The sequence below is a fragment of the Pinus tabuliformis genome, chromosome Q (assembly GCF_031772625.1).
Source record: "Pinus tabuliformis cultivar Carrire ecotype Pingquan chromosome Q, CPIR1, whole genome shotgun sequence".
NCBI lineage: Eukaryota > Viridiplantae > Streptophyta > Pinopsida > Pinales > Pinaceae > Pinus > Pinus tabuliformis.
The window spans coordinates 1,261,526,917-1,261,543,277 of NC_142296.1; the positions used below are offsets into that span (position 1 = coordinate 1,261,526,917).

At 38.9% G+C, this 16,361-nt stretch overlaps 1 protein-coding gene across 1 annotated transcript; it reads right to left on the reverse strand.

Moving 5' to 3' along the window:
- Positions 1–10,295: 10,295 nt before the first annotated feature.
- Positions 10,296–13,599, reverse strand: LOC149224390 (uncharacterized). Its single transcript, XM_089388175.1, has 5 exons — positions 13,322–13,599; positions 12,276–12,570; positions 11,110–12,092; positions 10,809–10,917; positions 10,296–10,652 (listed from the first exon to the last, which is right to left on the reverse strand). Exons 1-5 carry the CDS (start codon positions 13,597–13,599, stop codon positions 10,296–10,298), a joined length of 2,022 nt encoding a protein of 673 aa, XP_089244301.1.
- Positions 13,600–16,361: the final 2,762 nt, after the last annotated feature.

A 16,361-nucleotide genomic window follows, 5' to 3' on the forward strand; every position in this document is an offset into this window, starting at 1 on the left:
ATAGTTGCAATTTAATTAATTATTTTATATAATTTAATTATTTTTAAAAATCATAATAATATTAATTTAAAAAAAAAAAAAAAGAGTTATGCTAAGAAAAAGAGAAATAAAATGGGAAGTAACAGTGATGATGCGAATTCAAAGAAGTTTCAAGACAAACTCGATAGAATATGCAAGCGCCTTGACAATGTTGAAAGAAAGCAAGATGAATTCGGAAAAAGCCAAGAAAAGTTAATTAGTAGTCAAGACCAAATGGCAGATGATATCAAAGAATTGAAGAGCATGATGAGCCAGTTTATGGGAGAAGCCAATTCACCTTTTAATCCCTTAGCCACACAAATTCCCAAGACTCCGGAAGGCGAAATTTTTCCAAGTTAGTAATTTTTTTCAATGCATGAAAAACCATGAATACCGCATATACAGTTCGAAGGAAGTCAGTACTATACAAAGGTTCCTAAAAGAGACTACCTTAAAATTAAAAGAGAATTACCTAAATACGATGGTAAGGACCATAAGGGCGCCATTGTATTGATAAATAAAATGGATGCCATTTTCAAAGCAAACCCGCCAATAGGTGAACAAGAGAAGGTCATGACCACATTCAACAACCTAGAAGTTGAAGCATATGATTGGTTTCTATGGTGTTCCAACAGATGTGCGGCTCATTCATTCAATTGGGAAATTTTTAAAAATGTGTTGCTCAAAAGGTTCCATGACAAATAAGAATACGATGTTTATGAAAAAATCGTTCACCTCAAACAAAAAGGATCAGCAAACGAATGCACCCACTAGTGGGAAGTATTAGCTATAAGGAAAAGGGGATTCTGAGATGAAGGACTACTAAAACTGTATCTATGTGGCCTTAAAAAATATATTCGATAAGAATTAAAACTATATAAACCCAAAACCATTGAAGAAGCTAGACATGCAACAATAATTATTGAGAGAAAACGTAAGCTCAGAATGTCATCATTCAAGAAAAAAGAAGACCAACAACAACACTAAGGAAAAAAAGAAACTAACAAATGTAGGTATTGTGGAGAAAAATGGACATCGGGACACAAATACCTGAACAAAAAGTTATATACCTATGAATTCGAGAAGGAATCAAACACTTTAAGTAATGAGTAAAAAAAAAGATAAAAATAAATAAATTGTTGCAAATGTGAAGCAAACTAGACAGCGGGACATAAATGTGAAGACACGTCCCTACGCTACTATAAATTAGTAGATGGGAAGCAAGTTGAAGTATAGGAATGTGATGAAGGAATCATTGTCACACACTATGAAGATTCAGATTCTGAGGAACTGTCATTAGCTGCAATCTCATGTGACTGGAAAAACCATGATGAAAATAGTAACTTTCCCTGAGATCACGAAAAAAAAAAGCAACTGCAAAATACGTTCCACCACATCTTCCAAAAAAGAGAAACCAATCTCCAAAAAGGAACATTAAGCTTACTACCCCACCAACAAACATGAGGAGGAGATTATGTCCTAAAACCTAAAGCTCAAGGGACTCGTAAGAGGTAGAAATGTCAATATACTTATAGATTTTGGTAGTACTCACAATTGTATAAACATCAATCTTGCTACACAACTTGATCTTTGTATATGCCCAATCAAGGACCTAACCATGTTTGTTGCTACTAGGAAAAAGTTCAAGGAAATAGAAGAATGTCATAAGGCTTCAATCCAAATACAAGAACTGGAGCTAAAAATAGATCTATTTTCCCTACCACTCAAAGACATGGATGTAATTCTAGGTGCGGAATGGTTAATACAACTAGGAAGCTATACCACAAACATGGAAGAACAATTCATGGAGTTTAATTGGCAAGGACGACATTATAAATTAAATGGTATTAACACTCCCAGCTTCAAGGTACAATTACTCGTGAATATTTCACTAGTCAATGAAAGGATGCCACTCCATAGCAACAATGTTCAAATATAGAAAACCCTTCTGGTTGTGCTTTGAGGACAAAGCATCTCTAAAGGGGGCGACAATGTTATGAATAAAATATTCATAAACATCAAGTAATAAATAAACATTAAATAACAAATATTAATAATATTACTTAATTAATTAAATTAATTAATGTCCCATTAAGTATGAAGGGACATTGGTCAAAAGAGGTGACCATCTATCTTCGTGGCCAGCCAATGCCTATATAGGCACACCGCCACGAAGAATTGCAATCCCCAATTCATATTTATCAATAATACATTTACTACTTACACAAAGACTACATTTAATTACGCTACTACGTATGAGTTTTTTGTTCCAGAGAGCATCACTTGTGTGCCAAATTTAGTAAGTGCAGATTCTTTCGGACATAATTTCGTAACTTGGGGCATGGGGTTTTCAAGGAAGGTATAGTAGTGGACCCAGAAAATATTAGAGCTATCATGGAGTGGGCAGCACTTAGGAATGTGGATGAGGTTAGATCATTTATGGGATTAGCAAGTTACTATAGGAGGTTCATCGGGAACTTCTCACAGATTGCACATCCTATTACATATTTGCATAGAAAAGGAAAGAAGTTTGAATGAATAGAGGAATGTGCAACTAGTTTTGAGTAGTTCAAGAATTGCTTACAAAATGCTCCAGTTCTAAAAATTGTGGATCCAGATAAAGAGTTTGCGGTATGTACAGATGCTTGTAAGAGAGGACTTGGTGGAGTCCTTATGAAAGAGGGACAAGTGTTATGCTATCAGTCAAGGAAACTGAATGAGCACGAGCAGAATTATGTAACTCATGATCTTGTCAAGTTGGCAGCGATCATTCATGCATTGAAGATGTGAAGGCACTATCTTTTGGGCAGACAATTTATTCTAATTAGCAATAATAGTGGGTTGAGGTACGTGTTTGACCAACCTAATATGAATGCTAGGAAATTGAGGTGTTTGGATACGCTTAGTGAGTTTGAATTCAAGATCAGGTACATTAAGGGTAAAGAGAACGGGGTTGCAGATACTCTTAGCAGGAGAGTATGGGTAAATCACATTACAATAGTGATTTCATATGGGACAGACTTACAAGAGCGGATATTGCATGCAAGACAATAATATGACAAGTACCAACAACTTAAACACGGGTTAAAGCAGTAGGGTATACGTGAACAGGATGTGGATTATCATCTCACGATGAATGGTTTGTCAGATTTAGGGATATGATCTAAGTGTTGGACAATAACGAGCTCAAGAAGCTTATCTTGCGGGAATTTCATGTCAAGCCATATTCAGGTCACCTGGGATATCAAAAGGCATTGACATCGGTTAAGAAGTTCTGCCATTGGTCGAAGTTGCAGAAAGAGGTGGTTGAGTTTGTTGCGAGGTGTTTGGATTATCCACATGTAAAAGTAGAGAGTAAGCATCCTAGTGGTTGCAGCTGGTTCTAATTCCAAAGTGGAAATGGGAGTTCATTTCCATGGACTTCATTACAGGTTTGTTGAGGACATCCAGACATCATGGTTGTGGTTAATAGGTTAACGAAGGTAGCTCACTTCATTCTAGTTATATCTACAAATTCAGCTAGTAAGGTAGCCTAGGTCTTCATCAAGGAGATAGTGAGGTTACGTGGTATTCCTAGGAATATTGTGTCAAACAAAGATGTCAAGTTCACTTCTAGGTTTTGGAAAGAGTTGTTTGCAGTCTTAGGGACAGAGTTAGCCTTTAATACAACTTCTCATTTGCATATAGATAGACAAATAGAGAGGTTTAATAGGATTCTTCGGGACATGTTGAGGATGTATATTATGCATCAATAAAGGAAGTGGGAAGAGTATCTACCACTGGTTGAGTTTTCCTATAATAACGAGTGTCAAGAGTCCTTGAAGATGAGTTTGTTTGAGGAACTTTATGGGTGGAGTTGTAACACTCCTATCAGCTTGAGTGATCCAATAAACAAGTTATTGATTGGACCAAATATGTTGGCAGATATGGAACAGGAAATGTAGGTTATCAAGAGGAATCTAAAGGAAGCACAAGATAGGAAGAAGAGTTATGCGGATCAGCACAGGGCATTTAAGGAGTTTTAGGTTGGGGAACATGTGTACTTGTGCATCAAGCCCAAGAGGAGCTCCTTGAGGATTGGTTCATGCACCAAGTTGGCACCTCAATATTGTGGGCCTTTTGAGATCCTTGAGAGGATTGGACTAGTGGCCTACCGACTTGCATTGCCTCTGACAATGAAAGACCATGATGTATTCCATGTTTCATTGCTTAAGAAGTATGTCCATGATGTTGATTATGTGATTGATTGGTCTGTATTGCAGGTAGAACCAGAGTGAGAATTCCATCCATAACCACAATGCATATTGAAGAGGAAAAAATTCATGCTTCAAAACCGAGCAATCAAGCAGGTTAAAGTGCAATGGGAGCACTTTGGGCCCAATGAAGCTACATGGGAGATGGTTTATCAGATGCAGGCTTTATATCCTACATTATTTGTTGGTTCAAGCAAATGAGTTTTGGTATATGCATATGCATGTTGTTGTAGTTGTTGCAATGATTTGTGTTATAAAACTCCAATAAGCGGTATGATTGTTGTGCTTGTCATGTTGGTCATGGTTTGCAGTTGTTGTTCACTGTAAATACTGCATCAAGCTATGTTATACAGCTCCATGGGCAGCATGTGTTGTTTTCAGCATGATGTTGGTCATAGGTGTCATTAAGCACCGAGGATAGTGTTCTCCCAAGGGGGAGGGGTTTGTAATAACCCTTGGTTGATTTTCCATGTTAAAAGATATATATATAAGACCAAGGTCATGGGACACATATTCCAAGCTGAATGTTGGGAAAAACATAGTGATGGGTATCACTGGTGATTAATTAATGGTTATGGAAATTGGCAAAGGCAAAGTGGCAATAATTTGCATCTTATTTATGAAATTAAAGGAAAATGAGAGAAAATGGAGGTGAAAGGTTACATATTTGCATGACAAGGAAATTGAAGGAAAAGATGAGGAAAAATAGAAGCCTCAATAATAAAAAGGCTTCTAAGGATCAATTCGCAACCTTTTGTCAGTTTAGTTTTGGAGCTCTCTTCTATTCTCTCATTCTCTCATACTCTTACACACTTAGAGCATTCTTGGAGCATGCTTGGAGCACTCTAGTATTCACTTGGATTTGGAGAAAGAAGGTAAAAAGACAGCAAGAAAGCGCAAGGGAACAGTTGGCTCAACAACTATAGCTGGGTTTCTTTGCAGGTAACAGGTTGCATGTGTGTTTTCCTTGTTGATTTATGGATGCATGGTGTATGCATGTGATTATATGGTTATGTGTTGTCATTGGAATGGAGGATTGTCTGGATTGACAGTGGTTTTAGCCTTTCCTTGTCATTTCCTAGATAGCCAAGGTGTTGGGGGTTTTTCCATTTGATTGTTTTATGGTTGGTTCTCATCATTCCTTACGGTTGTGGGTTGGAACAAACACTCTAGAAGCCCTTAAACAACTTGGGTTGAGTTACTAGTCCTGGAGCCTAGGTTAGGAAAAACACTTTGGAGCCCTTGGTGGTTTAAGTTACTAGTCCCTGGAGCCAGGTTGGACAAATGCTCTGGAACCCTAGAAGGTTGTGGGTTGAGTTACTATTTCCTGGAGCCCTAGAAGGTTGTTGGTTGAGTTACTAGTTCCTGGAGCCCTAGACAACTTGGGAAGAGACCGATCTGGTTGGTGTTAATGATTTTTTGTCGTGAGGTAGAATCACTAGTTGAGGATTAAGGTGGTTTGGCCTCTGAAAGCCTGGGTTTGGTTTTGTTAGATTTATTCCATGAGATCCCACATTCATGCCGGGAATATGGCGCATAGGTGATTTGTTGAAAGAGATATTTGGTTTAGCCCAATCTATGGTTGGGTGGTACATGGAAGTCCCTGACTTGGTTGGCATTCTCATATGTTAATAAGAGTTATTATTCTATGATGATTCATGTATAATTGTTGGCATTATGTTGGTGATATTATGGTTGGGTTGCCATGGTTTATATGTTGGTTATTTTCTGGTTATATGTTGTTCATATGATGTGTATCTTCTATGGCTCTTGTCATGAATTGTTTAACTATTGATCGGTTAATGAATGTATGGACTAATAAGTGGTGTTGCAGCTATGTGGAGAGGGCATAGGGCCTTCTCGGTGATTCTATGGTGAGCTTATTGAATTAATTAACATATATGTATTTATAACCTACAGGTACTATGTACACAAAGTGTTTGTATAAATGAGTAATTTGGACCTGCAATTTCCTGGGGTCATAATTTTGGCATACGATCCCCGTTTGACTATCATAATACCTCGTTTTGAAGATATCCATGAGGAGGCCAAAATAGACCAATGACTTCAACTTGCACTTTTTCTATCTCTTTGTTTTCCCTTAAAATGTCATTTAGGCCTTCAAAATGGCCTCGAAAGTTTAGAAGTTGAAAAATTGCCAAAAATAGATTTTTTTGTTAAATTTGAGTTGAAACTGAAAAGAAATAGTCTTGGGTCAAGTTAGGATGATAACATTGTGATCATGTGTCATTGGGTGTTTGTAATTCTTTTTGGACGTGTGGACCCCATTTTCCATAAGTGCATCTTGGAAATCGGGTCTCGCATAGTAACTCTCATCTCATGTTTATCCTGGCGAGCTTGTGAATTTGGCTAAATGTTAGAGGGAGGGGGATTTACAAACCTGAAGCATTAACCCAATGGATTTTATCATTATGAATGCCAAATTGTGACATATAATTGTGCTCCAAAGGTTTCTTTATAGTCAAATTTGACACACAAAAGGACCTGGATTTTGTTCTCCAAGAAGGTCCATGGTTCTTGGGAAATGTTGGGTTATTCATCACTCCATGGTTTCTGGATTTTGATGCAACAATAATGGTGATTACTACCATATCGATCTAGGTGAGGCTTCCAAGCATTCCCCTTCCTTTATGGCACCACAAAGTTCTTGAAGACATAGGGAATGCTTTGGGAAAATTCAAAAATGGATTTGTATAGACAAGAAAAATATATTCACTTTTTCAGAATATGTGTGGAAATAGTTCTCAGCAAAGGACTTCTAGACCACATAATGTTGAAGCACAACAACTTAAAGTTGTTGCAATTTCTTGACTATGAGAATAGAACATTCTGATGCCAGGAATGTTTTCAAACAAGACATCTACAGAATACTTACCATTAGCTAAGAAAAATCCAAAAAAGAAAAAGAGGCAACCCAACTGACCAAAAGGATGGCAGATTTCAAATATTCCCCTCATATAAGAAGAAGGAGAAGAAATAAAAGAGAATTCTCAAGTTCAACGTGATGTAGAGAATAAAGCTCATCCTTGTCATCAACCAGAAGAGGACTCTTAGGTACATACAAGATAATCATACAAATTCAGCAGGACTCTTTTCCTGTAGGAATGCAGATTTCAGATGGGCTTGGGGGCACAAAAAGAGCCCTTGTTTCAGAGGGTTGTGATTTTTATAAACAAACCCCCCATGTGGATGTAAATAGTGCATTACTTTTGGTTATGATTATTCCAGTTGTTGATGGTTGGCACAAGGTGCATAAAAGAAGGGAAAAAAGACCATCTAATTCTAAAATTGTCAGCTAATATTTAGTCTGCTTTTTTTGCATGTGCATTAGTCTCTTATGTTTCCTTTTTGTTTTTCACTCTCTGCCGAAAGGCATTTTCTTTTTAGAAATTTTGTATAACATATACAAAATGTAATTTTATTTCTCCCTAAGATTAATAAACTTATGCATCCTTTTATATATATATATATATATAGATATATATATATATATATATATATATATATATATATATATATATATATATATATATATATATATATATATATATTCTTATAATTAGTACATACTATGGTGTGATAGTTATCTATATATGACAAACATCAATATTATTAACAAATATACATATGTGCATGCTTTACCAAAAAGTAGAAACTAACCATATAGTAGGTATTAAAATGAAAAAAAATTCTCAACCAAAATTCATTTTATCACTGAGGTTGTTTGATATGGAAGAGTGAAACCTGGTTTTTTTGGTTTATAATATGAAAAGTCTTTGAAAATGTGTTTTTCCCCCTTTTTATGTAATGTGTTTTTTCCAAAGGAAAAATCGTAATCTTTTCATTATGGGGAAAAATTACATGTAGTAGATGCCTGCAGGCATATGCGATAACTGTAGGTCGAGGACCTTTTCAAAATAATAGTTGTTTCAAAAAAGTATGGCCTTGCCATTTCCTGTACCAATGTTCAGTTTGTGTGACTCTTTTTCAGCAGAAATATAAATATATATATATCTATATCTATATATATATATATATATATATATATATATATATATATATATATATATATATATATATATATATAAATATATACATATTGTTTATAGTTGTATATTAACACAAAAATAAAAATAAAAGTATACTTAAGGCCTTTCCGCCCTATAGTATTCCTGATCTATATATGGCCTGTGATGATACTGATAGATCTCTGATCCCTGTTGTTCATCGATTATCCACAAGCCTCTGGGTAATAGCAAGCCCTCCTTGGAAAGTTTGTCAGCATCTTCATTGTGTTCCCTGTATATATGATGACAAGAGGTTTTATTAAAAACTACTTTGAGATTGAAGACTTCGTCCAAAATATTTTGTAGAGAAATAGCATGACAATGATTTTTGTTATTGAACCAATTGATGATAATTTGTGAGTCTCCAAAGATCTGTATGGAAGTGCAATTATGAGCATGTGAAAAATGGAGCAAGTGTCTGAGAGTGATAAGCTCAATGAAATTGTTTGTTCCCTCCCCTAGTCCTAATTGGACTTTGTAGCAATGATGTTCCGAGAGGTATAATAAGAAACCCCCTCCGCAGCCATGTGGTTGAGCAGCCCCATCAAAGAAAGCCCACGGTTGCGATTTATCAATCCAACCAGGTCCCGAGATTTTGCGAGTGTGTGCCTTTGCCTCTTCAAGGATGTTGTGATAGACTGCCATTGCCTTTGCAATGAGCAGTGGCCAGTGGGCGGATTCGTTCTTAAAAATAAGGCGGTTCCGGGTGAGCCATAAGGTCCAGTAGATTATTAGAGGTAAACATTGCGCTTTTGCTCCCTTGTGATCAGTAGTCCAATTGTTCCATGCTTGTGAGATAGAAGAACCCTGCCATGCATTCCACATAGAGAGTTGTTGTGTAACAGCTTGCCAAAAATGAGTGGCAGACAGACAGAGCAAGAACAGGTGCTCGTTTGATTCAGATGCTTGTTTACAAAATATACACCAAATCGGTATAGATCTGCGCATAAGGGCTTCACCTATGGGAGTTTTATTGCTTAATACACTCCACATGAAGAGACGTGCCCGTGGTGGAGTTTTCAATCTCCATATCTGTTGCCACCATGCATTAGTGTGCGTGGGCTTACGGTCCAGTAGAAGATGGTTATAACCCAGTTTAGGAGTGTATTTCCGTGCTCAGCTGGGATCCATACTAATACATCAGGGTCCTGATTGAGAGTTACATGCGCTTCGAACAATGCCACTAGATATGATTCCCAGGTATGCTGCCATTGAACAGGAATATTCAGATTATGTATTGTTCGCCAACGTTGTCTAATTATGGTACTGTTTTCATGATCGGCAATCTGCGTAATCGTCGTGAGATTCCTTTGATTGAGATAATGTATGAGATCTAGATGCAGTCCATATTTGTTTCCCCCACCTATCCATGGATCGATACCTAAATGGACAGATGTTCCATTGTTGATGCACCAAGCCAAGCCTGCTCTAATGAAAGGCATTGTTTGTAAGATTGCTTTCCATACAATGGATATGCCCCCTCGAGGCCAGTCTTGTAAACGGACCCAGTCCAATGTTTGCTGTGGCCAAATGTATTTATGATATGTCACAGTCATCCAAAGATTCTTTGCAGTGAGAAGAGACTAGCTCATCTTGGTTGCAAGGGCTTGGGCAAAAATAGGCAGATCTTTTAACCCCCACCCCCCCCCATTTTTTTTGGCAAAGCAATTTTCTTCCAGCTTACCCAAGCAAATGTTTTACCTTCCTTTTGGCCATTCCATAGATATCGGCAGCATAACTGTTGTATATGACCGAGAATTCCCCGAGGGATCCAAGCAAGTGACATCCAATATACCGAGGTGGCTTCTAGTACTGATTTTATCAAGACAAGTCTCCCTGCTCTTGAAAGAAATCTATGGTTCCAGATTTTCAACCTCTTCTCAATTTTAATCACTAACCAGATCCAGTCAGCAATCTGATAGCTGTGGGGTTTGATTCAGAATCCCAAGTATTTGAGACCATCCGAGAGGTTATGTGATTGGTAAGGAAAATACCAATGTGCTGCTCTATCCTCCTGTGGGGTGGTATGTGACAAAGTAATAGTAGATTTTGACTGGTTTGCAGCCATGCCTGTGGCTTTTTCAAATAGAGTTAGAATATCATGGAAGGAGGCTGTATCCCTGATGCTGCCATCCAAGAAGATCAGGACATCATCTACAAAGAGCAGATGTGTGAGGTGGCAGAGTTCATTCATTCTCAGTCCTTTGAGACTGCCATTCCTTTTTGCAGAGGCGATGAGCCTACTAAGTCCTTCCATCACTAATAGAAACAGAAGAGGAGACAATGGACATCCCTGCCTCAGCCCATGTTCAGCATGAAAGAATTGGGATGCCGAGCCATTAATCATAATACTGAAGGAAGTTGTGTTGATGCAACAGATAATTCAGTCTGTGAATGCTAAAGGAAACCATAAGTGAATCAGGATCATCTTGATGAAGAGCCAGTTTACCCGATCAAATGCCTTGGCCAAATCAATCTTGAGGATTAGGCTTTTCAGATTCCTAGATTTAATAGAATGAATGGCTTCCTGGGCTGTGCCTATGGCTTCATGGATCTTCCTGTTGTGGAGGAATGCAAATTTCTCAGGGGAAATATGGTGGGAGAGTATGGGTCGAAGCCGATTTTTTATGATCTTTGCGATGATTTTGTATAGGGTATTGCAGAGTGAGATGGGACGGAAATCATTGAAGGATGTAGGTGAGTCAGATTTTGGAATGAGAGCAATGAAGGTGGCATTGATGGCCTCATACATTCTTCCAGTTGTCCTACACTCTTCAACAACATTAAGTAGATCATTCCCAATGAGGTCAAAAAATGCTAAATAGAATTCAATGGGCCAACCATCCGGACCAGGGCTTTTATCTTTCTGAAACCATTTTAATGTCCCTTCAAGTTCATCTCTGGTGATTGGAGAAGTTAACTCATCTGCCATTTCCTGGTCAACAAATCTTGGGAAGTGCCCTGCTACTTGAATGATCTCAGCAAGGTTTGTAACAGGAGGCTCCTTGAATAGCTGTTGGAAATGTGATATGCCCAACTGTGAAAGCTGATGAAAGGTTTTTGCAATACCTCCATCAGGGATGGGAAATTGCCAGATAGTATTGGAGGCTTTCCTTCCCTTGGCAAAGTTTTGGAAATACCTAGTGTTCTCATCCCCAGCTTTGAGCCAGATTGCCCGGCTCTTGAGTCTCCAAGATTCCTCTCGTTCCTTCAAGATTTTTGCTCTTTTATTTTCCAGATCAATCAGGTTTGATTTGGCTTCAGCACTTAAGAAACCTCTGTTGTTGTCATCAATAAGATCCACCAAGGCTGCTTCCATAGAGGAGAGGGTATGGATATCCCTTTGGTGTTTTTCCTTTGCCCACTTGATAGTGAGCTTCTTGAGCTGAAGAAGGTTTTGACAAAATCCCTCAGCCCAAGTGTGACACTGTGGGGGGGAGTTTTGTGTCCAGTAATTGGTGACCAGATCTATGAATGAGGGATCCTGTAGCCAGGATGAGTTGAATTTGAACGGGGCCTTGGGCTTGGTTGGCGGTCCAGCAATTTCCAGATAGATAGGCGAGTGGTCAAAGATGCCTCCGGACCCAACCCACTGCTTGTAATGAGATAAATGCTGAATCAATGGATTTTTAATGACAAAACGATCCAGTCTTCTGGCGAGGGATGCCTCCCCAACCCTTCTATTTCTCCAAGTGGGCAGTGGCCTGTTCATAGGAACATCGGTGAGGTGGGCCTATTCAAGGAGATTTTCCATGATATCAGAGAGTGGATCAATCTGTGTCGATGATCCCCAAGACTCACTGTATCCAATAGAAAAGTTGAGGTCCCCTCCCAAGATGAGGTTGTCAGGTGAGGATAGGGAGAGATTGAGGAGGTGATTCCAGAAGGCCTCTCGCCCTTGACACGACCCATATACATTCATTACTCGGAACTCCATTCCCATCTCCGCAGAGAAAAAATCAATACCAATGTACCCCTTCCCTCCCCAAGTCGATTTAGGGTTTACAGTACGGGGATTATATCCCAAGGCCAGCCCACCTGATCGACCCATAGCATCGAGAGCAATGAACTCCCACCCCGAGCATATACTCTGCAGAACCCAGGCAATGTGTTGGGATTCCCCGGAGGTTTCTTGTAGAAGAATAATATCAATAGGCTCAGCATTAAAAAGTCTGCAGAGGGCTAGTTTTTTGGGAGTGCTAGCCAAACCCCTGCAGTTAAAGGAAAGGAATTTCATGGGGGAACCATGTCAAGGGTTTTCTTTGCTCTAAGAACCTGGTCTAGAGAGGACTGTCTTCCCGAGATCACCTCAGCGCCTGCTCGAAGAATAACATGTGAGAGGTATGATTTGCACCCCCGTAGGGGTTTGATGGATGTTGAGGGGAGAGTCAAGCCAAGGCCAGAGATTGGTAGATGTGATTCCCCATTGGTTGAGCGCAATCAAAGATTATATGGATGAGAGGGTGCTGAGGGAGGAGGAGATGGAGAGGAAGTGAGCTCCGGATGGGTAATAGGGGAGGTGGTGGAGTATACCAGATGGTGAGGGAGAAGTGAGCATGAAATGGAGGCAGGAGGGGTGGAACAGTGTAGTGACAATGCATTATGCATATGATGTGCAGATGATGCATAAACAGAAGATAGAACAGGGGAAGAGGGAAGAGGAATACCCATTGAACGAGCCGCTTCAGCAGCTACCCTAGCTCGAATCAGAGGAGGGGATGGAGGGCTCGAAGGGGTTCATGTGTTGTGTTGATCCAACCTAGATGGAGTCGTCTTCCGAGATGGATCTGGAGCAGCCACAGAGTGTTTTCTGATGTTTTCCAAGGTTCCCTTGTCATTGTCTTCCTATCCCACTACTGCATCTAGGGGTTTCGAGACCAGAGGGCATTCCTTGAACAGATGCCCAACCTTGTGGCACCTTTGACATCTAAAAGTCACACCCTCATATTCTAATATTTGTACCCTAGTGAAATTACGCCATTGTAAGTTATTTTTTCTTTTAGGCCGTCCCAGGTGTCCAAATGCACCAAAATGCGAGCTAGGGTTTGATTTTTCAATTTTACGATGGATTTGTCATAATCCAGAAAGGTGTCGAGGGTATTCCCTATCCTTACGAACACTTCTTCTGACCAATACTGGAGAGGTAAACTTGGTAACTGCACCCAAAGTGGTCCTGCTCCTATCTGCTCTCTTTCTGGATCAAAAAGAGGGCTCCATCTTTTGAGCAGAACCGACGCCATTTCTATATGCCAAAATCGAGCCAGAGCCAGGTTCGTGTATTCTTCAAGTGGGAAGTGGAGCGCAAACCACCCATGGGGCAGTGTCTAAACCTTCAGGAGCTGTAAAAATATCTGTCCCCATATCTCTTTAACCCATAATCCCAGTCGCTTCGCTGTGTATGTTCTGCCGCAAACCCTACCCACCAGCACTTTCCTTGCTCTATCATCAACTTCCCCCATAGTGAGACCTTCACTGAACTTAATGGTGAAATCCTTACCGGATGCCTTGTTACACTTAGTTTTCTTCTTCCCTGTCCTCAGCACAGTAGAATGATCTTGTAATGGGTCTGAGGGTTTGTTTGATGCAAAATGTGTCTCCATCGACCTAACCCGGATTACCGGGGTATCGAAACAACCTGATGGAGGAGAAGGGTCCTGAGATTTATCGCTAGATCCAGGATATTCAGAGGTTTGATGATTCTGAGCGGTCACAGTAGGTACGGGGTCCTGGCGGGAGGATGGATTCTGGGAGAAACAGAGGTCCGTAGGAGGCGCTGGATTGAACAAATGGGATGAACAGGATACTAGCAAGTTAAGGGTGCTAGGAGACAATGACGGGCAGTCCAGAGCTGGCGAATCGATGGAAAGGGACCCGATGCGAAGAGTAGATTCCTTATGCCCGGGAAGGGAGACAACCGGCACTGGAATCGAGTTGGACAGTGCAGTTGAAACGAGAACCGTTGTAGGGTTAGGGTTGCAAAAAATCATCTATTCCGAGTAGGGATCTGGAGAGTAGTCCACAACATCAAGCTCCATTCCCTCCATATTAACCGTTAATGTCGACAGATGGAAAGGAAGTGCAGGCAAGGACCGGCGAGTAGTAGACTGTAGGGAAAAACGCTTACGGAGGACTCACTGCAACTAACCGTGGTCGGTGATGCAGCTAGGGTAAACGCAGGCAAGGCTACAGTGCGCCATCCTCCTATGATTGACTTTTTCAAATGCATTAACCATATCCTAATGTGTTACAACATCATTTAAATGTTTTTAAAGGAAATATAATCGTATCCACATAATAGTTCTATATAAAAGAAACAATCTAAAATCTAAAAGCTAGTAATGAGGCATGTTGAAGATGTACAATGGTTAAAATCAATAGTACATTGGTTTTAATGTTTATACAAAGGATACTAACATTAATTTCAATGTTTTTACAATGGACTAAGTTGTTTGCTACATTGCTTTTAGTATAGTGCATTGATTTCAATCTTTACACAATAGATAAAATTGATTTCACTGCATTGGTTTCTTTGTTTTGTGCATTTATTTCATTATATTGCATAAATTTTAGTGTTTGTCAAATTGGAGATTTCTAATTTAGTTGTTTGCTACATTATTCTTAATATAGTACATTGATTTCAACGTTGTTTGCACAATGGATATAATTAATTTGAATCCAATTTTGTAGGGCATACATTCATTGGGTGGACAATACAAATATAGAGGAAACACTGTCAAATTTCCTCAACAGGTCAACGATGTTGACCTAGCATTACCACAACATAGAGAAGACTTAGATTTAAAGATTGTTGTGTGAGAAAAAAAGGTCAACAAGGATCAAGTAATGATTTCATTGTCAAAAAATAGAGAGCAATGGATGCATTGTTATACAATATTTAAAATGGTCCATACTATTGGGATCTCCAAGTTAATTACAATGCACTAGATCAATTACTTGAAATTGTGATATATGTTTCACATGTGATTAATTATGTTACTTTACTAAAGATAGACAATGAAATCTAATTTGCAAGGTTAAAATGGGTGGATATGCTTGATGATATCTTAGATGGTTTACAAACATCTTCATTGTATCAAGGCCTCCTATTGCACAAGGGAGAATGAGTTTATTCAAACATGGAAAAATAACCCTAGTGTAGAAGGATATAACCCAAACTATGGATCAACCAAAGTGTTTAATTGACTTATCATTGCTTCATCTCAAATAAATGAATATAAGACTAAGGTATTATTTGATATATCATTTCCAACATTGTTCCCAAGGGATGAAGCAAATTGGTTGCAACCACTTATTTGCAATTTCCATCTTCTATAACAATTATTTAGATGGATTGTTATATGTGATTCAAAATTATCTATACTATTATGATGTTTGAATTGATTGAAATACACTAGATTAGTCACTTAAAATTGTGATAGATGTTTCACATATACCTTTTGGGATACCTTTTGCATTTCAACCTTTGGCTAAAGAGCTTTGGGAGGTGGGGTCCAAATATTTGAAAACAAGATTGAAAAATTGATCACTAAGCATGTGGCTTTGGTAGACATATTCTAGATTTGTAACAGAGTCCATGTGGAAACCATACCTATTATTCATCATGTTGGGCTCCATTCAAAGACGCATATAAACTTGGGGTCATGCTAAACCCAAAGAGATTGGGGTGGCATGGGAGTCATCAAAATCCATACACTAATGCAAGCTCTATATGATAAGTGGATGCTTTAGGTCGTGGAAGGGGTTTTAATATTTTGTGTGGATAAATGCATAATCACTTCACAACTTATTTGATGCACCCATTCATAGAAAACAATGATCAGATATTATATTGAAGTTGTACATGGATAAGAACATGATCACTTCATATAACCACTTCTCAACTTGGTGCATCAACCCATTCTAATAAAACATATTGAAGAGTGGGAAGTGTCTTTCAGATAAGTTAGTGTTAGCCACAACCCAATGATATAAAAAATGAGTA